The sequence below is a fragment of the Dreissena polymorpha genome, chromosome 8 (assembly GCF_020536995.1).
Source record: "Dreissena polymorpha isolate Duluth1 chromosome 8, UMN_Dpol_1.0, whole genome shotgun sequence".
NCBI lineage: Eukaryota > Metazoa > Mollusca > Bivalvia > Myida > Dreissenidae > Dreissena > Dreissena polymorpha.
In genome coordinates, this window is record NC_068362.1 from 26272483 (window position 1) to 26297126 (window position 24644).

The 24644-nt window shown below is 34.9% G+C and overlaps 1 protein-coding gene across 1 annotated transcript; it reads left to right on the plus strand.

Moving 5' to 3' along the window:
* Positions 1-85: 85 nt before the first annotated feature.
* On the plus strand, positions 86-23431 carry LOC127841185 (chitin synthase chs-2-like). Its single transcript, XM_052369846.1, is given in 23 exon segments — positions 86-219; positions 4111-4244; positions 4548-4716; positions 5505-5626; positions 6721-6799; positions 7168-7341; positions 7344-7378; positions 7746-7913; positions 9007-9157; positions 11013-11117; positions 11885-12000; positions 12289-12430; positions 12815-13012; positions 15807-15894; positions 16819-16947; positions 17393-17512; positions 18267-18386; positions 19124-19236; positions 19477-19647; positions 19983-20111; positions 20614-20734; positions 21272-21376; positions 22500-23431. Coding segments are annotated over 22 exon segments (2754 nt in total). The 5' UTR covers positions 86-219; positions 4111-4151; the 3' UTR covers positions 22606-23431.
* Positions 23432-24644: the final 1213 nt, after the last annotated feature.

A 24644-nucleotide genomic window follows, 5' to 3' on the forward strand; every position in this document is an offset into this window, starting at 1 on the left:
AAATATAATGAAAAGTGTTTTTAAGGTTCTACAAATGCGTAAAATGTAAAAGGGTTAATAGTTATGTATTCTTTGTATTTCTCAGGTGATCGCGGTTTTGTTTGTGAAGCTAAAGGAACCACTATCGGGCTGATAATATCTGCAGCGGTTTGTCTGCTTTTTTATCAGTTCGCACCCGTCCTTCATACACAGAATATCGTTATGCAGAAGGAAAGAAAGGTAGTCCGTCTGTGTGATTTTATTAATCACATTATGCTTGAAGTGCATAGATAACCTCAACTTCCGCAAATTGTTCATAAAGTTCAATATGAATCGTTTTTTAGCTCCACTGGCCAAAGGCCAGCGGGGCTTATGTCATGGTCCTGTGTCCGTCGTGTGTGCGTGCGTGCGTGCGTCCGTGCGTGCGTGCGTTAATTTTTTCTTTAAACATCTTCTTCTCCTAAACTACTGGTCCAAATCTGATGAAATTTCTCAGGAATGTTCCTGTTGTGAACCTCTTTCAAATTTGTTCAAATTATGCCCCTGGGGTCAAATTTGACCCTGCCCCGGGGGGTCAAAAAATTGAAAATTTGCTTATATAAGGCCTATTTTGTGCAAAGTTTATAAATCTTCTTGTCCATAATCATTAGGCCTAGGGCTACCAAATTTGGTATGTATTGACATCTTATAGTCCTCTACCAAGTTTGTTCAAATTATGCCCCTGGGGTCAAATTTGACCCTGCCCCGGGGGGTCAAAAAATTGAAAATTTGCTTATATAAGGCCTATTTTGTGCAAAGTTTATAAATCTTCTTGTCCATAATCATTAGGCCTAGGGCTACCAAATTTGGTATGTATTGACATCTTATAGTCCTCTACCAAGTTTGTTCAAATTATGCCCCTGGGGTTAAATTTTACCCTGCCCCGGGGGGTCAAAACATTGAAGATTTGCTTATATAAGGGCTATTTGTGCAAACTTTAAAAATCTTCTTGTCCATAACCGTATGGCATAGGGCTACCAAATTTGGTATGTAGTGACATCTTATTGTCCTCTACCAAGTTTGTTCACATTATGCCCCTGGGGTCAAATTTGACCCTGCCCCGGGAGGTTAAAAAATTGAAAATTTGCTTATATAAGGCTTATTTTGTGCAAACTTTAAAAATCTTCTTGTCCATAACCATTGGGCCTAGGGCTACCAAATTTGCCATGTAGTGACATCCTATAGTCCTCTACCAAGTTTGTTCACATTATTGCCCTGGGGTCAAATTTGACCCTGCCACGGGGGGGTTAAAAAATTGAAAATTTGCTTATATAAGGCCTATTTTGTGCAAACTTTAAAAATCTTCTTGTCCATAACCATTGGGCCTAGGGCTACCAAATTTTATATGTAGTGACATCTTATAGTCCTCTATTTAGTTTGTTCAAATTATGCCCCTTGGGTCAAATTTGACCCTGCCCCGGGGGTCAAAAAATTGAACAGTTGCTTATATTAGGCCTATTTTGTGAAAACTTTAAAAATCTTCTTGTCCATAACCATTGGGCCAAGGGCTACCAAATTTGGTATGTTGTGACATCTTGTTCTCTACCAAGTTTGTTCAAATTATGCCCCTGGGGTCAAATTTGACCCTGCTCCGGGGGGTCAAAAAATTGAAAATTTGCTAATATAAGGCCTATTTTGTGAAAACTTAAAAAATCTTCTCGTCCATAACCATTGGGCCTAGGGCTACCAAATTTGCTATTGAGTGACATCTTATATACCTCTACCAAGTTTGTTCAAATTATGCCCCTGGGGTCAAATGTGACCCTGCCCTGGGGGGTCAAAAAATCGAAAATGTGCTTATATAAGGCCTATTTTGTGCAAACTTTAAAAATCTTCTTGTCCATAACCGTATGGCATAGGGCTACCAAATTTGGTATGTAATGACATCTTATAGTCCTGTACCAAGTTTGTTCAAATTAAGCCCCTGGGATCAAATTTGACCGTTCCCCAGGGGTCACAAAATTGAACATATGCTTATATTGGGCCCATATTGTGCAAACTATAAAAATCTTCTTGTCCATAACCATTGGGCCTATTTCTACCAAATTCGGTAGGTAGTGACATCTAATAGTTCTCTTCTTAGTTTGTTCAAATTATGCCCCTAGAAACAAATTTGACCTTGCCCCAGGGGTCACAAAAATGAACATATGCTTAAATAAGGCCTATTTTGTGCAAACTTTAAAAATCTTCTTGTCCTTAATTATAGAGCATAGGGCTACTAAATTTGGTATGTAGTGATATCTAATAGTCCTCTACCAAATTTGTTCAAATTTTTCCCCTGGGCTCAAATTTGACCCGGCCCCGGGGGTCACAAAACGGAACATATGACGTTTACCAGTGGAGATTACTGCGGCCGTTTGGCTGTGACCAACAACAACATCAACATCTTGTAAACATGAGATAAAACCCTGTCATTTAGTGCCATTTTAGGTCAGATGGTGACTGCTTACAAAGGCATTGAAGTAAGAACATGTGTTATGAATGTTTTTCTTATAAACTGAAAAGAGTCGGGTTTTATTTAAATATGTCGAAAGTGACCATATATCCGGATGAAAATATTTTGGATGACATGTTAATTTCATGTCTTTTTTGTAGTGTTATAACCAGTTTTATAATATATTATTGATTTTAAAAACACAACTTCCATGAACATGATATAATTATTTCAAGGAAAGTCAATATATGATACTGCACGGTAAACTCAAACTTTGTATCCAATAGAAGGTGTTGAAATTAATGAAGTGCAATGTTCTTAACTATCGTATATGCTGCTTTTTAATAACTAATGATTATTGTTCCATTTGTGAATCGTGACTGATCATGAATTGTTGAAATGATTGTCAGTTGCTCAACAATCCATATATATTTCTGACAATTTTTAAATTTTCTTAATATAAGTTATGAATTGATCTTAGAAGTCAAATGTATTACTTAATTAAATACATTTATAAATATAAAGAAATAATCTTTAGATTATCATAATATTCTCAGGCCTGTTGGTCTTAGGGATGTGTGGCTTGATGAGCAATTTCTCCTTTTATCACAATTATTTCTACCCTACCTGATCATTTCCTTCATATTCCATTTTAATTCAATTGACGTCTGCAACCTCTTTCAAATTGGGAAAGTCCAAAATGTGTTGTTTGGTAAAGGGTTAAGGCATTTTGTTTACTATGGGTCTTGTGAATCTGTTTCAAATCAAATGCGTAGATTTGATCTTCAGCATCTAAAAATATGTGAAATAGAAAGAACGACACTATCTTTTGGAGAGATAAATGTACCCACGTTATAAGCAAAGGACCTGTGCAACAATTCCGAGGCTTTTTTGTCTGTTTAGTTAACACGGTAGTAACTTTTTCCATATATAAAAATGCTCACCCTTCCAACTTTAAGCGCCCAGTGGGACGAGGGATAGAAAGAGAAAGTCACATGCTTGAGTACATTTCAACCCATGCGCATTACACGTTTTTTTCGCCAAGAAAAAACAGTGGAGCGATACAGGGCCATCATGGCCCTCTTGTTTTATATAGTTTACCTTACCTTCATTACAAATATAATTTAATCCTTTCTAACGACTACTGTCACATTAACACATGTACCTAGTAAGGTGTTCTTGCATTTACGATAGCATAATTATCCCCCTTTTATAATTGAGGATGATGGTATAATAAATCCCTGTATTGAAAGCTTTTTTTGGATACGATTCCATAAGCGACCTCAATTTATAACTAAGATAGGTGGACGCGATTTTTCACCTCGCTTATGTGGGAGTACGCTGCAAAGTCCCGAACGCAGTGATATTAATTTTGTTAATATGCGCGCGCGGTGCCTATAAGATGCCGTAGGTACGCATAGATGTAGCTGTGAAATTAGCATGATGCAAATTAAGGTAACGCCATATAACTAAAACATGTGTACAGAGCTAATAAAGGGCACCGCCGTTTTAAATCTACGAGATTCATAACATCCATTTGTTGTAACAATGACGTCTGCAGACTATTACGGTTGCCACGTTGACGCGATCAATTACGAACATCTTATAGATGCCGATAATTAAATCATATCCATTGTTTTACTTGTCCCCCTTTAAAGCTATTCTGGCTGCCAACGTACAATGCCGTTTTGCTGGAACAATGGTTGATCCTTGCGAGGAAAAACGAAGACGACGATTCAGAAAAAAAAAAAAGAAGTCAAAGATCATCATGTGCACAACTATGTTCAGGGAGGTACACAGACATGGAAATTAAACTCATTTAAATAATTAGCTACCTTTACCTTATATTTACACAACCGACCATTATATTTACACAACCTACTTCTTTCATGAACTGCACAATGGCGTTCATTGAATTAATACCGGAACAGTTGAGTATGCAATCTAAATGTCTAACTGTAATCACCACCCATTGTATTCCGAGCGTAAGATGCGCATACTACTTGCGTCACTACTGGGTATCGATACAATGTAGATTGACAAAAAGGGGGCTTTTCCAGCCTCATCCCGTTGATTGTAACTTTACCCGTTTAAGACTGAGCAAGAGATGCGTCAGCTACTTGAGTCTATAAAGAGTATCAGCTTAGCGGAGAAGTATGGAGGGAAACCCTTCGAATGCCACATTTTCTTTGACGGCGCTGTGGAGGAATCAACGCCTACCACGTTTTTCATGCAACTCATTACAATCATCGAATCAACACTAGGTGAAAAAATATAATTTTCTATTATAGCAAAACAATACGAGTATCTCGCGATATGACCATGTGTTCTAGTAATGGTGCTTAACAATATGCCATGCATGCAAATGGAGTATTTAAAACATTAAAAAACTGTGTTGGTGTAAACGTGTAACCTCTTAAATATCCATGCAAGGAAGCGTCCATGTATTATACCGAATTAAACTCTAAAAGTCGCAAAGCACAATACGTGAAATTGTTTAGTTATATTCCTTAAGTAAGCACTAACTGGGTTGGATCACATTCTAACTCTATTGTTTATGAACGTCATCAGGTTCTGAGGTGTCATCAATGATGATTTCAACTTATTAGACTATGCTCAACAACCGACCTAAATAAAGCTGTATATGAACGCCAATTTGGTAGCAACGTATGTTAACGCTCGTTGAGTCCTTTGACATGTTAGATTCTCCTTCTTGACACAGTTAACGTAAATGGATATTGTATGTTCAACTGTGTCGGTCGACGTAGATGCATGAGGCGAAACTACATTGACTGAGTCACTCTTTTGTATATTTCGACCTCTTTGGTTGAAGCTTTGAATGCGATACTCGTACATAAATGTATTCACACATGCCTATAGGGCGAGTTCGTCTATATCTCTCTGCTCATTTATGACGCAAAGCTTTCGGGACTATAACTAAGTTTAATGCTAGTATCGAACTCATACATTGAATTGTTTATTGATGTACGAGTACATATAGGACTCAAGGGAGGGCATTATGTTTCAGTGACGTATGATATAATTACTACAGAGCTAACTACTACACAGCCAAGGAATGTGGAAGAACGCATGAGAACGACACCGTATGGGATGGTTTGGGCACATGCAAATGACCAATTGGATCTGACAATACACATGAAAGACAACACAAAGGTTCTATGCTTTTCTAATATTTTACTGATTATGTATGCATTTTGGACATTTAAATGACTATGAGAGACTACTTTATTCAATTCATGTCTTAAGGTTTCTTATAGTTAAAATTCTTAATTTTCATCCCTTAGATACAAAGGTACTGATCAGCAGCAAACATAAAAGCTAAACAGATTTTTTGCTGGTTGCATAGTCATTTTAAAATAAGTTTATTTTGGTTATTGGGTCAATGTCACACATTTTGTAGCCTTTACCGTCCTCTGAACCGACAACTTATCCTGACCCAGGATCTCTGTATTCTCATTTACAAAGATAAACATGAGCTGCTTACATGGGGTATGCCAATATGAGTTATTTGCAGGCTGATATGTTTTTTATGGTGGTGGCGTATGCTTTTTTCAATTGTTACATGAGTTAATGTATTCATAGGTTTACAAATTGCAATATAATATGACTTTTTATGCATAAAATGAATATATTGTGAAAAGAAACTTTTTTTACACAATCATGACACGGTAACTGAATAAACAAAGAGGTATTAGGCAATATGGATTACTGGGTACTTGAACAGTTAACGGGAAAATGGCCCTGACATGCATGAGAGGAACAAAAGAAGCATAGCTTCAAGTATTTCGTTCATGTTTCACGCTAACGTAGGCGCATCAGTAACAATCTAATATCAGCCAGACTCTGTAAAAATGTTTCTAATGGAATATGTGGACAGTGGGCTTCTAGATCAGTCGTCGCCTCCGCAAAGTTAAACCTGCAACTAAAATATATGGTACTCTGAATATAAATCATAATGTGTCTTTATATAAATCATTAAAACTCCTGAACAGACTCCGCGGACGCGTGTTGCATGTTGGCCTTTTTGCCGATAGCGAAATACTTAGGAAATTCTCCAAAGGTCATTAACGGTTTATCTCCTACCCCATGTTTGTTACAATATACGTTTAATTGATAAACGGTATAATATCCGCCGTCCAAATCAAAGAAGGAAACAATACGAACAGTTAGCATATTTTACCGTCTTGACAAAACTTGCTTTTTGTTTAAATACATAAAAGGTATTTTAATGTTTATAATAAATTCAGGTGAAGAACAAAAAACGCTGGAGTCAGGTGATGTACATGTCATATGTACTAAAGAAAGTAAAGATGCAAATGAAAAAAGGTGATACTGGAGGTACTCTTGATTGTACGGAACAAAGTAAAGAGACTTTCTATCTGTGCTTATCAGTAGTTAAATAGACACATTTTAAACAATTTACAGTTTTTAAACCGCAGTTGCATAATGCAATCGATTTTTATATTCTTTGTTGAAAATACTAATAGTTACTCACTCTATATGAAAATACATTTTTTGCTGACTTATGTGTGCGGCAGCATTTTCTCTTCTGTCAATTTTACATAATATAACGTTGTATACTTACATTCTGTTTGAGAAGAAACATGGTAGGTAACCGTTTAAGTTAGTTGTGCACATCATTTTATTAACGTACATGACGTAATATGTGATATATATAATCAATATGTATCAAGCTACCTCGCCGATAGCTGCCAATGACGAGACCTTCATCCTAACCACGGATGCTGACGTCAGCTTCACTTCGAACTCGGTGGAAGCTTTAATCGATCTGATGACACGTGACCATTCAGTGGGCGCGGTCTGTGCTAGGACACATCCGTTGGGAAGAGGTCCTCTCGTCTGGTATCAGACTTTGAGTACGCTATTGGGCATTGGTTTCAGAAGGTGAGCAATGTCTTTTTATATATATATAATTATTTGATTATTATCATGATGCCGTGGAATGGAAGGCTAATAATAGTTTTTTTTTACAGAATGATATTTAAACTTGTTCTAAAATAACAGTATTTTATGAAACGCATTGACTATGTGTCACTTTTTTATTTTCACGATGATTGTTGTTTTGGTTATAGAGATGGTTGGAATGGGATTTATGTTACAGACAGCTTGTGCCTATATATAAATTATGTTGTTGGTTTGTTTTGTTGAAAGGTCTAAAAACAAAGAGTAAAAAAATATTCTATCAGATCTTACTGATGTACACGTTAATATTTATCCAGATTTGTTTTACAAATCGTGTTACAATGTTCAGGCCGCGGAGCAAGTAATAGGGTCAGTGTTGTGCTCTCCGGGATGCTTCAGTGTTTATCGTTGCAATGCAATCCGGGACATTCTACCTGAGTATGAAACCGACATAAAACACGCGGATGACTTCCTCACTAAGGATATGGGTGAGGACAGGTGGCTATGTACACTTATGGTAAGTAAAGTAAGCGAGCCATTTACTTAAGGAATGTGTGAATCGTTATGATGAGTTTTTCTTACTACTCAACTTACTACTTTGTATTAAATACAAACATTAATGAAGCTCATGTTTATGTTTCTAAAAAATGCATCTTTGCTAGTACTCATTTGTGAACTGTTGTTAAGTAGAAGGACGCTATCCATGTGTGCATTTATCCACCAAGGCATATACATGGGTTGGTGAAAGTAGACAATCTGCCGTTGCTGCTTTGCCGAATGTAAACAGAACTGTAAACATTGGGGAAAAAAGAGTCATATTGTGACGAGAATATTCGTTTTATTTGAATATAAAACAATCTTCCAAATATATCAAAGCTTAGTTTGATATCCTTATTATTGTTTGGTGTTGTCATTTTGTTTCTATTTTTGAATAGCGTGGTACTTTAATCGCTTTAGGAAATCAATCTGCATGGTTATTATTTCATTTGTTTAATTTCTATAAGGTATATTATTTATCCATATATTTACTTGTATAGCCAGTCTACATCGCTGATTTGGTCGAGCGCCTGACTATAGTATCACGGCCTCGGACTCAATACACTGGCTCTCTGAATCAGAAAAAAATATTACCTCAATTGAAACTTGAAACCAATTATGACATTAAAGAAAAACATCAAATGAATGCGTCTACTGGTGTCTGACTATATCTAGCACTAAAGTATGGAATCTAAAAAGACAAAACTATTTTCAAGATGTAAGGTTGCCCGCAAATTATACATTGATTTCATGTTACGGATCTGGAAAAGTTATATTGACCGCAACCTAATCACTGGTCAATTTCTTTTAGATTCGTTATTGACGTAATGACCAAAACAAATGTATTCTTTTAATATAGTATACATCAATGGTTAATTCCGTTCAAGTTTTGTTTCACATATGTAGTTTCTTTTTTTTAAATTTAAGTTTGCATCAATGTTTTGTCATTTTGCTTCCATTACATTTTATTGACCAGAAGGTGATATGGTCTTGGCAAAAAAGAACAGCTTAGAATGCCTTTACGTACATTTTGTAAAATTAGAAAGAATAAATACATTTACAAAACTCATAAGGTAAAGTGCGGTTGGAAAATCGAATATTGTGCGGCCGCTGAGAACAGCACTTATTGCCCCGATGACTTTGACGAGTTCTTCAAGCAGCGAAGGAGATGGATCGTCTCTACTCTCGCCAATATGATGGTTTTCATCGGCGATTGGAGGACAGGTTATTAAACCATTTACTGTCAGAGAGCGATACAAACAGAAATATACATGGGGCGCTTATAATTCATACTCATACTAATTTGATTCTTGATGATCAGTAAAAAGATGACATTTTAAAATTACACTGAGAATATATAGAAAATATCATTTTCAGATAATATTATGATAGGTGCTTCATGTAAAAGGACTTCATGTAATAGTAACACTGATATACAGACGGAGATTGAAATTAAGAAGAAAATTGATAGCCTCAATTCGCGTATGTGATTCTTACACCGTAGTGAATGGTGAACATAAAATGTTCACTATTCTTACATAAGGTCAGCAGCGGTAATAATATGTCGTCAACATATATACAAGACATAAAAACGATCAATGGTTATGTATATTTGTTAAGTGATATGTTGTTACCTAGTACTGAAATATGACAAAGCACTGCTAACTCTTGTCAATATAGCCATATCGATCAACATACAACATTCGCAATCATCTCTATAGTAACAAGAAATGTTCGAGGATAAATACATGTGATTATTTTGAAGGATATTTTGACGCAAATCAAAACACAATATTTTTTATAATTTCTTGATATCGTAAGTGTATATTTGTATTTAATGCGTGTGTATACAATATAATAAAAACACAACTGATATACTGATGTGAATTATAACAGTAACGGACATTTGTCGTCCGACTCTCGCCAATATGAGTTTTTTATCAGCAAGTGTAGGGCAGGTGAAAATAGCATTAATACAGTGATATGGATTTAAACATAATTGGATTGGGCGCCACCAAATCTTACTAAACCTCTAATTGATGTCATCACCGAGTGGGGCATATACGACATATCCCATCGGTTTTCCAGTATGGATTTAACAGTGTCATCGACGGGCGGGAAACATGCAAAACATTACCACTGATTTACTAATAGATATTTATTCTTGTCATAAGCGAGTAGAACACATGTATTTATACCACGTATTTGCTGTCAAATATTTTAGCTTGTCATCAGCAAGTAGGGTACATGTAACTATACCACCGATTTACTGATGGTGATTTAATCATGTCATCAGCAAGTCAGAAACTTAAAGCAACACCAATTATAATGGATATAGAGTTAGCATGTTATTATCAAGAGGGCAATGCTGTGATATCACTTATTTACTGAAACCATGTCATCAGTCAGTGGAATACATGTAACAATACCGCTTATTGAATGACTTGAATTAACCAATGTCATCAGCATGGGCGTCTCATTAAACACTTTCACTGATTTACTGATAAATATTTAACAATATCACCAGCGAGTTAGACACATGTAACATTTCCATTGCTTTAACTATGTCTTATCAGTGTCATCAGCGAGTACATCGCTTATAACGATATGACTGACATCGCGAATATCATGTTTCAAATTAAATAATACATTTTTAGTGCAACCTCGTTTATTTTTAACTTGAAGGTATACTTACGATTAGCTGGACTGCATTTTGCATCAACATCTTCTTAATATATGAATCATAATCAATATAAACGATTGATCATCTTATTTAGTATCATTTAATTAATTAGTTTTAGTTTTGAAAAACGAACTACGAAGCCTTTTTTTATTTTCTGTTATCTTAAATGAAAAAAATTTTCAACAATCATCAGCAAGTTGACCACAGTGCAATTATAATCAAGAAAATGATCGCGCGCCCGCATGCACAAGTCGTTATTTAATTCATGACACGACTCAAGGGACGATTTCTCATGCAAAGTGCACAAACCGATTCATTAGAAGCATTTATGGAAACACTTGATATGTTTATTATTAAAAAAGCATTATTAAACAAAACAATTTTATTTCCTTCCAGTTCGCGAGAAAAACCATCACCTTTCAATCTTGTTCATCTTGTATCAGCTACTTTTGATGTTGTCAGCTCTGATTGGACCAAGTTCTGTCATTCTTGTCATCTCAGGTGGGTAGGTCCTATTGATTATGGACAATTAGTGTTCCTTTTTGTTTTACTGTCTTAGTGTTTGCAAATGAAAAACAAAATCAATATCAGGTACTTTTATCAATATTTTCATTAAGAGCGGTTTTCTCGATATAGTTTCCATATTTGTTTTGCTATACGGTATAATTTACCCAGGTAAAAAGGAACGTTTTAAAAAATTAGGCAAATGGCAATAATGTCCTTAATGTGGTATGTTATCTTCTATACAACAGTTCATTTCCCGTTTTTGTGGTATTATAATGATACTATTTACAGAACAAATACAACTGTACTTATTCTCTATAAACGTTTTCTTAAAATGAAGCGTTCTCTTTTATATTTGCTATTGTAATTGAAAACCTCTACCATTTTTAATAAGTCGTTAAGGCATTTGAACACTCCAAAAGCTGGTAACTCAAGCGTAGAATTATTTTCCAAAGGTAGTCGTCACAGAATGATATTATGTGGTATCCTGCTAGTGGCGGCGTATAAAACGTCAGTTACAGCTGTTGGTGGCGGCGTACATTTTCTTGAATTCTAAATAAACTTCTTTAACATTGAAATATATCAGATCTAAAGTAAGTTCCGGGAGTGAGTTCGAAGATCTTTAAAATAGTTTTGAATTATCTAAGAGATTTTCTTAAGTTCTTCTTTTAACACTTTGTAAACTTTTATATTAAACCAGGAACATACAATAAAAATATTCACCTTTAAAATAAATAATAAAGAAATAATATACACTGTTGCAGGAGGTTTAAATTACGCCTGGGACGTCAGCAGTGTTGATAGCTTGATCATTCAGGGTATAGTGTGTATTGCATACATCATCTGGTGTCTTCTAACGTCTTCAAAGAAACAGCTATGGGTACGATACACTTCTCATCCACTAGTTCACTAATATGAAATAATACTATTACGCCGTTATTCACCGTTTTATCATGATAATTGGATATAAACTCGCACGTTTCCTCATTTCCCCCCTAAAGTGGATTTTTATCTTCGTGAAGACACGGCGCCTGGCAAGTTACATTGAAATGAGGTAAAACTGGTATCAAGTCGTCCTTCAAGTTAATTTGTGAGTGGATATACAATTACGTGCAGCTTGTGAGATGTAGACCAAATACTATAGTATCATGCTTCATGTACGCTGCAGGTTTCCAAACTGTATACTCTTGTGTACGCTGTAATCATGAGTGCCGTCGTTCTCGGTATTGTCATCCACGTCATTTTGGACTTCAAATCACATGCATCGCCGACTGAGGATATTAACGCCACAACAACATTTAGACCTACAAGTAAACTCAAATATTGTTATCTCTCTACAAAACACTTTCACATTTTTTCAACTACGCATTCCGCTCATGAGATGCAGTGTCTGTTAATACTTTATTTTAAGTGTGATAGTCCCAGAAGCGGATAGTATGTTTCATGATCAGTCTGCGCTGATACACATTGAGATTAGTAGCCATACGTTCAAAATATGTCAGAATTACCAGTTTAGAATGTAAATGCCGTTATTGGATGTGCCTTTGTAGACGGTTATTTATTGAAAGTTTTTTTAAAATGTGGACACGTTGTCTTTTATGCTGTACCATAAAATGTTTGCATTTTGTTTATTAGTAAAAACATGCAAAACAATAAATTCAATCTAGAAAATTCCGGCGTTAATCTATTTGCAGATATCAGTCCAGATATTAAATTCTCTGCTACCACTGTATATCTTGGCTTTATGATAACACTATTTCTGCTGACCGGGCTGCTTCATCTCAAGGAGTTTTTCAACCTATTTCACGGCTTCTGGTACCTCCTTTTTCTGCCCGCCGGGTATCTTATATTGACGCTCTACAGCATCTGTAGCATTACAGATATAACATGGGGTATGTATATTGTTTTACTCCAACATGTATTTAAAATATGATGATGTCATTCTTGCACGTAATATGGAAATATACATACACAAGTTGAATAACGACGATTGACACATGGTTTATGTCATCGCGCTAACTTACTTCGATGATCTAAAAAATAATAAAATTGAATTCATTTCACTTAACTTCTTAACTGAAAGAAATGTGCATGTAAAAGTCGACTTATGAAATTTTCAATAAAAGCTTGCGCCCGCTCCACGTATGACGGCTTGCAAATGGTCAAGTAACATTCATTCGTAAATTTGGCATATATCCGATTTGATTTACAATTTGAAAAGCGAAGCAACGCCTCGTCTTATCAACGCTTTCTTACATTCAATAAATATATTACGCTCATGGTAATAAGAAAACAAATATAATAGGTATTATCAAAAACATGTGTATAAACATTATGTCAAACAACAAAACATGAACATCATGAAACCTCTTCTAAACGTATCTTTCAAACTCGCTGCAAATAGCCCAGTGCTTAAAGGCGCTTTCCAATTAAGTTTATTTTATCGTCGTGTATTCGAATTTCCGTTGAGTTTTATTTTTTAGGTTTTTTTGTTTTTTTTAAAGTTCTACAAAACGATATCAGTTTATTTGTGAAGAAAGACCCGAGATTGCACACGAAAATTTCAATTAGAATCGCACATCGGTATAAACCTAACGTGGTGATTTTATTTGGTAATTCTAAGTTTGACAATTTCAGACGATATCAATTTCGCATCTATCATCATCAGCAGCAGAAACATCCTCACCATAGTCTCATCATCATCAAGTTAAAAATCATACTCATGAAGATCGCAATGATCATCATAATATGTCACTGCTGAGCAGTTTCATGTTAACGCAAAACAGTGAACACACTTACGGTATTAAGGACCAAACTTGGGTGGAAACCATAGTGAGATTCGAGGATACCACTTTATGGTTTTAAAAATAATAACTCGTAACGCACTTTGCATCTTAGCACCGAATTTGGAATTTCGTCAAAGTGCATTCCTACAATGCATAATGCCGCCAAAAAAATACGTTATCACACGTTTAGGCTATATCTTGTTTCTGTAACTGATTGCTACACTTAAACCCGTTTTATTCCCTATTTTTCTTACGTTAAGTATAGCATTTATAGGAGAGTGCATCATTTTAAAATAAAAATATATCATACCGATGCATGTGTTTCTAGGTCCGATCACATGTCTCGCGGTATATACTCACACGCAGAAAAATAATATAACGGATTATTATCTTAACACAAAAGAAAGATGTACAGAGCAGAAAAAAATCAATTCAAATGCGAGATCTAAAGAAGGATAGAGGTTGAAAGGGCATGGCTGTAGGACATACAGGCAATCAAAAATGATTAAGACGAACAGAAAAATACGCGACGAAAATACAAACTAAAAAAACAAACAAAGGCACACATGAACAACGATATATCGCAGCGTTATACATGTTAAGAGAGTTACGAATACCCCTTACCTGTCGAATGAATTTTCATTTTTTTTTGTGCATCTACGTAAGCATTATGGACGGATTATATGTTAGTAAAAAGCATATAGAGCCTTGTTTGCTGTTTTGAGGTTTACAACGAGTCTATGAATAACATGTTTTTGTATGAACCCTCATGTTAGGGTCTTTGCTTACTTTTAAACTAGTTTGAATGCAATTATGCACTTATTTAATATTATATTAAATTTATATGCATATCAAAAGGAACCAATTATTTTTCAATACGGAGAGTAACAGTTAGCCAGCTGTTGCTTAAACAGTGTTTTTTTTCACCTATAGGGGAATGGTGGCGGGGCCCGTCCAAAAGAGAAAAACGCGTCGTTGTTTTAGGAAAAGGGGAAAATAAAAAAAAACTCTTTTATATATAATGATATTTATTACATGAATACACATGTATATATGAATGTAATATTCACAGATGAATGTCTCTTTTTTTTTCTTAAATATTTATCAATGATTTTTTCAACATTAGTTTCAGACAGTTCATTCTTCATGCACAGTCTCAGTTTTCCTAACCATTTTGAGTCTAATTGGGATTTTTAAATGATAAAATGGCAAATTTTAGCATTTTTTTATAAATAAAATGGATTCAATTGAAATATGTTTATCAACAAATATTGACACAATATAGATACATCAGGCCTTTTCTGGCCAGCTTGGGAAAAAATGCAATTCATGTGAAAAGTCCACTGATTTGGCAAAAACTCATTTGATATAACTCTTTATAATTATTCAAAATCATATTAATTATTGTTATATACTTTGTTAGATGTTTATGAAATAAATTCGAGATATATTTATCATAAGACAGTTCTTTCTAAAAAAAAATATTTTTGTTTAAATATTTCGTTGTAACTTCTGGAGGAGATTTTATCTACAAAATTGGTGACAAATATATACTCTTTTTAAGGGGAATGGGGCCGAATATCGGCCCCGAAATTACCATAAAAACACTGTTAAAGTTTAATTAAACTTCTCAACTAAGTCAGTATGGTGTGAAAATATTTTAAGCAGCCCATGTTTGTTCTGTCCGTTAGTGCCAATCTTACAACAGACTTTTAAATACGGTTCTAATGGTCCATTGACCCATCCAAGCTAGCAGTAGCGGATTATAAATATATAATAAGACTTGTTCACGACGATATAAGTTGTGCTGGAGCTTACTATCCATAAAATGAAGAACGTGTATGTAAAAATATTTGTTATATAAGACAGTCGTTACTCCCTTTGTTTACATTTTGTTAAGGTACCCGCGAAGAGGGACAAATGTCTGTTTCGTCTTCCAATCTTCCTTGGTATAGACAGTTTGGACAATGTTTCAAGTGCGTTTCCTTGTAAGTATCTGAGGTAACATAGAATCTGATATAGGATATGATTCGCTCTAGTTTATTGCTTAACGTCTTGTCTTAGACTATAACTCAATGTGGCACACAATGAACTTTCAATTTACTTTGTGTGCATAAGGTCGTTTGAAAATTAAGGCAATATTCGCAAATGCCACGCTTTGGTAAACACATAAATATGATTAAGCCTAAATACTGATGGTGTTTTTGAATGATCTATGACATACTTGAAAGTCTTCAGTTGTTTTTTAAGAGCATGATGAGTTTGAAATCCAAGCCAACGCGATACATTCAGTAGCAGCGAACCATTATTCATTTGAGCAGCTCTCTACGAAAAGGTTTAACATGTCTTATGCTGACAATATAAATCCAAGGCAGCTATCGTCCCCAGCGCAGTCTCATAAAGTCAAATAGGCATTCATATACTAAGAAGAAAACAATACATCAACTAATCAGACTTTGCGAAAGCAGATCGTGAGCTACATTTTTTTTTTCAAAATTCGCACATACAATTCGGGATCATTTTGCATTTGATAATTAAACAGTACACTCGGCTAAGCTGTCGCCTTAAAAATCGGACTTATATTAAGTGCTACGGATACATGGTTTTAATTGAGTTGTATTACAATCCGATAATTATTTTAGCGTACAAAGGCTACATGCCGTATTGTAGGCTAATGGACAATAGACAAACTTTTCAGCTGAACTGCTCAATGGTACCGATCAATTGTCTTGTGTTAAGGAACTTATTAAATGTGTTCAGTTGTGTCTTCAACAAAGAAGCTGGCAAAAAGGTTCAGACTGCCATCTGAAGCGGGAAGGGAAAACATGAGAACAACGGCACACTGCAAAGCTGGATTCCTTTCAAGGACCGATTAAATATCTTTTGTCGAGCTTGTTATGTAATGTTTTCAGATCCTTCTTCAACGAACACGCTGACATGAGTATTCAGGCTAACCTACCCGCAGAAGAAGAGCTTCAACGATTTGATGGTGAAATGAACGATTCCATGGTTATGAAAGATGTTGGCGAAGAATCTGCTAGGTAGCACTTCAATATGTTCAGTTTTTAAATTGGTAATTAATTTCATTAAAGTCAAATGTTCAAAAACAATGCCTCTGTTTTTAGACCGTTCATTTACATATTTTAGGACTTTTGTGAACGTTATGATGAATGAGAATCCTTTAATGATCTCATATTTATAACAATGGTAATCAGGTTTACACTTCACATGCATCGTTGATGATAAACGGTTAGACAAACGAAAAACTTACTAGCTGGTCTTCTATGGGAAACCGGTTTATACTCGTATGTTTATGAAATAATTAAATGTGTTCACTTGAGCCTTAACGGAAGAAGCGGTTTACAGGCTGCCATGTTATCTGCAGGAGAAAGGGGGAACGGCAAAAAACACGACACTTTGCAAAGATAGTCCCCTCATTGGACCTTTGCATATAATTGTGTTTAGTATTTAATTTACTTTGTTCAGGTGCATCAAAAAAGAGCAAGTTGACAAGTGTATTCAGGCTAACCTACCTGCAGTAGGATATCGTCATCCGTTTGATGATGATGCTAACGATTCCATTGTTATGGAAGAAGAGTTTGCTGGGTAGGACGCGACTTTATTGGTTTAATTTATCAATATGTTCAATACAGTGGAGTTTACTAGTATTCCATCTATGTGCTGGTACTAATGCATGCCTTGGTACAGTTACTCATTAAGGTTGATTTTCCTTTTCCTTGATTTTTCAAAATCAATGTTCAGTTTTAATGGCTTCATCACCTGGATTGGGTTTAGCGAACATTGAGATGAACAAGAACCCTGTTCACGATCTTAATTTAATAAGTCTCTTAAATTTTTAATATGTTCATTCTCTTCAAATGTCCAGTTAACAATGTACTTCATGTTAATTAGTAACAGGCAGTTTCCATGACTAGTGTTGAGACCAACGAGGACATGCTTTGATTGGAACCGGTAAATATTCTTATGTTAGGAAACTGTTGAATGTTTCACGTTCCCCTGTACAAAAACATGATTTGAAAAGTTGTGTTGAGACAATTTAATTATTTCATTCTAAGGACACGCTTACAAAAGCTTTCAGATTAACATAAAACCTACATCATTTGTGCGGTTAGTGTGATGAAAAACAAACTGCTTAGTTCATCTCCTCCCTGGACTAATATATTGGTTGTATGCGGACTATTTAATGTTGTCAATTATTTCATGACAAACTGAAGAGAGGAATACGGATAGCATGATAACTTCAGCAGGTATTGTGCACGGAGAGACATGTGACAAACTGCTGGCCTGATCTCCCTATACCTTTGCATAGTATTGTGTTGATACTTGTTATTGTTTTCAGGTGCTTGATCAAAAAACAAGCTGAAGAGATAATTCCGGCTAATCAAACTACAGTAGTAGAAATTCATCCAGGTGAGGGTGAGAGGAACGATTCCATTTCAGAGGAAAACAACTCTGCTAGGTACGACGTCTCTACAGAAATGTTCAATACAGTTGAACTGATTTCATCTATGTGCTGGCACTAATGCATGACTTGGTACAGTTACTCATTAAGGGTTGATTTTCTTTTCCTTGATATTTCAAAATCAGTGTTCATTGTTAATGGCTTCATCACTTGGATTGGGTTTAGCGAACGTTGAGATGAACAGGAGCCCTGTTCACGATCTTAATTTAATAAGTCTCCTAATTTGTTAAGCTTTTCATTCTCTTCAAATGACCAGTAAACAATGTACTTCATGTTAATAATTAACAGGCAGTTTCGATGACTATTGTTGCGACAAGCGAGGAAATGCTAAGATAGGAACCGGTTAATGTTCGTATTTTAGGAAATTGTTGAATGTTCCACGTTCCCCTATACAATAACAAGATTTGAAATGTTATGTTGAGACAATTTAATTATTTCCTTCTAAGGGCACGCTTACAAAAGCTTTCAGATTAACATGAAACCTACAGCATTTGTCCGGTTGGTGAGATGAAAAACAAACTGCTTAGTTCATCTCCTCCCTTGACTAATATATTGGTTGTATGTTGACTATTTACTGTTGTCAGTTATTTCATGACGAGCAGACTGAAGAGAGGATTAAGGATAGCATGATAACTTAAGCAGGTATTGTGCACGGGGAGACATGTGACAGACTGCTGACCTGATCTTCCTAGACCTTTGCATAGTATTGTGTTGATACTTGTTACGGTTTTCAGGTGTTTTATCAAAACACAAGCTGAAGAAGGAATTCAGGCTTATCTACCTGCAGTAGTGAAAGGTCAACCATGTGAGGGTGAGAGGAGTTCCATTTCAGAGGAAAACATCTCTGGTAATCTCTACATGAGACATTAAGTTAACCAGTTTAAGCGATATCTTTGGGTTCGTTGAATTACCAATGACGTAACCATCGCGTGAACGTCATTTATTTATTTTGTTATATTAAGATATGTGCTTAAAATGTGTTCGTAAATAAAAACAAAAACAGTTAAGTGATTTGTTGTAGTATACACTGATTACTGTGATCCAATTTTACTTTGTCGAATATAAAATATGAAACAATACGTTTTAGCTGTTACAGAGGGGACCTGTACATTACATAAAGAAGAAGAAGAAAAAGAAAAGGTTGCAAAAGAAGAAAAAGAAAAGGTTGCAAAAAAAGAAAAAGAATTCTGGGAAAAGCTTAAAAAGCGGTGTCTATTCCCGGAGCCCATTGCTATTGGAGAGCAAGAAGACTTGAAAGGTACTTATATTGCATTCTCTATGATCATACGGCATGTTGTACGCAAATGGAACCAGATGTGCCTTTTAACGAAGTGTAAACCTTTTGTGAATACTGCGATGTCTAACAATGCCATTACATCACTTTTCATACGGTGGTTCCTTTTGTCGTAGCCATGTTGTTAACTTAGTCGGATACATCCCGTGAGCGCTAAGCTGTGGAATTACTTTGCAATGGAACGCTCTCTTTCTCCTCTAGAGTGTAATTAAAGCAACGTCACCAAGGTTGTTACAATGTTTACATATCACAATAAATACTTTATTTTCATTTCTTAAAATCATTTGTTCTAATTGCAGGTAAGCTAAGAGTCTTGAGAAACAAATGGTTGATGATTTTCACTGTGTCAAACACAATCTGGCTTGTCTTGATCGCCACCCTTGCAAAAAAGGGTCACTTGCTCAGTGTCTTTGGAAGCGACCCTCTCGGTACGTAGCGTTGTATATCCTTTTATTTGATAATTTTGCATAAAGTGAGTTCAGAGAAAACTTTTAACAAATGGTCTATTAATAAAAAAAATAATATTATTAACATTTATTAATCATGTGTGTACAAAGACATTTAATTTTAATTGACTGCGTATAAAATATTATGTTAAACTTCACAAATTTATAAAGCTCAAATATTTTATACAAACAGAGGCTGATCTGAATACAGTCCAACCCCTACTTCCGGTCACCCCCTACCGCCGGTCACCCCGTGTAGGCGGCCGGTCTGTGCCGCGACCGTCGATAAACACTATATAATGCACCCCTCTTAAGCGGTTACCCCCTTTCTCCGGCCTGCGGCCAGCAATTTTGCATCCCAAATGTTAAATTCCCCCCATACGCACTATCCGCATATGCTATTTTACGATGCTCATTTCTTCGTTGGTTACGCATATGGCAATTTATTAAGATTGATAGGAAGACATATTGCGGTTGTTTGCAGGTCTCGCTGTGCTTGTGCTGTTCAGCGCGGTAGTGATCATTCAGTTTTTGACCATGCTGGTTCATCGACTGATTACTTTCACCCACTTTCTGGCCCGTGCGCCGTACACCTTTAGGGAGAGGTAAGCGTATAAAGATAACTGTACCGGGAAGTATTCAGCTATTATCACACGTTAAGGATAGTTTCTATTTGAACCCATTAAAGGTTTCTCTATAGAAATCAATGACTAATGAAATAAAAGAGTTTCATCAGTGTCATTGGGACCTAAAAAACATGGAAGCCAAAACCATAGAATGATAGACGGTTAAAAGTGACGAATGATATGATACCCTATTGTTCCCAATTATAAAATGCAATCAATCGGCCCTTCTTTGATATTGTTACGGCATTGACATTTAAACAAGCCGGAAAGGCTGAGGTTGCATGAATGTTTTTCTTTGAAATCTTCTACGTGTACATAAATCACGTGTACTTAGGTCAATACGGCTAAATTGGTGTTCAATTCTATATTATGTTACTTATGATAATGTTTTTTTTCTTACAATAATAAGCTAACAAAGTGTCCAAAACTTACATGTCACCTAAATCAACAAACTAATAAGCTGTCCCCACCTTGACCGGTGCATGTTTTTATGCTGAAACTATTTAATGTTTTCAGTTCCGTCTGTCAACAACAAGCTGACCATAAGAACCAATCTGAAACTCAACCTGATCGTGAACCGACCGATGCCAATGGAATGAGCGTGAACAACGAACATGCTAGGTAGGACACGCTTCTATTTTATTTTGAAAGCTTTGACTTAAGTGGAGCTTATTTCATAAATATGTGGGCGCTAGTGTTTGACTGGGTAAAGTAATTAACAGCAAACGTTCTCACAAAATAATGACAGTTTTGATTTTGTATTAATATAATTAATTAATTAAATGACAGACTTCATCTTATAAGTATAACACGTCTTTGTTTTGATAACGAATACATGTTATTGAAGATAAATGATATGAAATACGGTTAAAGATAAAAAAAATATGATGCCAAAATAAACCGTTGTTGATTTTACAACTTAATGTCGCGACATTTTGACTACATTGTCTCTAAATGTTTATTTTTTTACAATGCCGTTTTTAACCAATGGTGTAAAAAAAACTACGACGGATCTCGTATTGGTCTTTTTATACATACTGTTGATTTAACAGGTAAAGTATTTGACCTAACGATCATTAACCTGATAAAATACATGCTCTTATTATATAAAACTTTAGTTTATCCAGTAAATCAAGTTTGTCTATCATATCATTTAATGACGTTTCTAACCATCCAAATGCTTACTCTAGATAAATCAAAACGTTTTATGTAATGCTTTTATGCGAATAATACGCATCAGGTATGCTTTAAATGATAAGCAATAAACGTAACTAATTGCTTTAACTGATCGTGACCTTTTATTAGTGCAAAAACGTACTTAGACTACGATTCCTTCAACTGTGTTAATTCTCGTCCATTTAATTGACAATTTTGTGCTGCACAATTCGGGGTCATATCGTTTATTGTATTGTCCACTTGTAACATGTCATGGATTTGCTCTACATTTCTACTTATTTCCAGTAAGTTAGCTATATTCAATGTTAAATTGTTTTTATCAATGATGCTATATTTCCTTATGTTTCGTTATGTTTTTTTTTTCTTTTTTAGTTTTTATGTCAGTTTTTAATCATGCAAATTGTTATATTTACTGCAAAAGTATTACATGTTCTCTTGTTTGACATATTTCGTGCACGTGTGTACAATGTATTCCTGTTACATGTGCTGTACGCATGTTACATGGCCTGCTTTTTATTACATTTCCTGTTATATGTTTACATGTTCTGTAGTTTGGTAACATTTCTAGTGATAAGACGGCGATCCAACAAGCCTGGGAGAGACTCGTTCACTTTGTGAGCACGGGAAAGTGCACAAAACAGGATGATGAGCAACCCGTTTTGGAGGAGAGCTGAAAAAGCTGCCATAGTTGTTTTTCTTTCGTCATCAAGGCATGTCTCAAGTTATTTTGGCATTGTCCTAGCCAAAATGGATTTAACGCTCATGGTTCCGTTGTATTTTTGAGACAGCAAATTTTGCCAATTTTGATAATAAAATAGACTTGTTTCATGTAAGCAATAGATGTGTGATGCATTTATATTTTACATCTTTACCGTCACATTTAAAAGTAAAGATGAAGCGGTTGCTTTATGAACATTATTAAAATTTGAATTGTAAAAATGTGTGTCGTTTGAATAGTTAAAATGTGTGTTGTGTTTATTTTATAATTTTATGTTTCTTTTTCTGTTTTAACGTAATCAACAACGTTATACATAATTGTTTAGTTGTATTAGAAGAATATCGCTGATATATACATGTGAGCCGGAATGAGAAAGAATGTTCCCTAAGGTATAAAATGAAAACGCCGATAATACTATAAACTACGTCATTAGTACAATGTTAATAATGTATCGTAATGTATCTTAATATCTTCACTTAATGCTTTAAGATCAATACGTATAAGATTCATTTATCAGACTCGAAGACTCTAGATTCCATACCATTGTATCAGAGACACATTTCCAATATGAAGCCTATAATAAAAATTCAGCAGTAGATGATTGCACAAGTATATATATATAATTGAACATATCATATCACTCGGATAACACTTCATGAATATATTATTCCCACTATTATCATGTGATTGTTTGTATTCTATAAAGCTATTCAAGGATAATAATTATCACGCCTGATGTTAATGTGTTGTCTATAAAACAAAATAATATATATATAGTATTATGTAATGTATTTGAATTTTCTCTTGACGCTTTTACATATGTTTTTTCTGTATCTTGTTTCATGCGTCCAAAGGTAAGGGTATATAACCTTCAACATGTCAATACCGTTACTGTGGCGAAACCTTAAAATGGTCGCATTTCTCGGTATAATTGTTGTTTTATAATGCCGATTCATTTTTGTTGTCCAGCTAGTATTCGATAAGGGCAGGTGCGGTGGCTATTTTGTCGAATGACATTTTTGAGCGCATTCGTTTCATCATGGATGTTCCATGGTGCATATTATTATGTAATATTTGTTATATATATATATATATTATTTCATATCACACGTAGTATGCTTGCATATATTATATTGTTATGTATGTTTGCATTTATAACATTTGAGCAATAATGAAATTTGTTCGGTGAAAATTTCGTGAAATACTTCAAATAAAGTGTTCTGTAAAATACAGATAGTCTCTGTGTAAATAATAGCTTTAAAATGTAATATTCGTATGATCATAAAAAATCATTTAAAATGACAGTTTTGTAATGTTAAAATATTTAACAGATAATTCAGCATTAAGGCGTTTCAATAATTCTGATAATTCTAATAATTACCTCAGTTTTTATGCCAGTCAATTTCATTTTCAAAAAGTTAGTATAAAAATCTTTTGTAAAATCTGAGAGTACTAAACTCTCATTGGATTCGGATTAATATGTTAATTTGTAATACATGTGCATGAATAATATTTTAAAAGAAGCATGTTTGATCATTTAATTGTCAAATGTCAAGCAGACAATTTTTAAGTTATCTGTATAATTGATGCTCATTTGAAAATTTAAGAAACCTTTTACAGCTGTGTGTAATGAATTAAATGCTTATTTCTTAAAACACGTAGAGTGTTGAAATAATAGTTTTTAAAATATTATGTGTGATGAAAAATGTTCAGGAGGATTTCACCCGGTTGCCATATGTAGTCTACTGACCTATTTTCCACGATTTTATAATATGATTATAATTATTTTATGTGCGTGATGTTTATTGAACTACAATGAGCAGTCGACCGCTTGACCCTATTAGTACGTGTCAATGCGTTATGTAATTTGTAAATTGTGACAAGGACTGATTAAAATGAAATGACGGGAGTCATAGCGGAATGGCTGGGCGGGTCCTCGTAATGTTAGAGCGGAGTGCCCTTCCATCTAGACGTTGCTGAAGCACTGTGATTAAG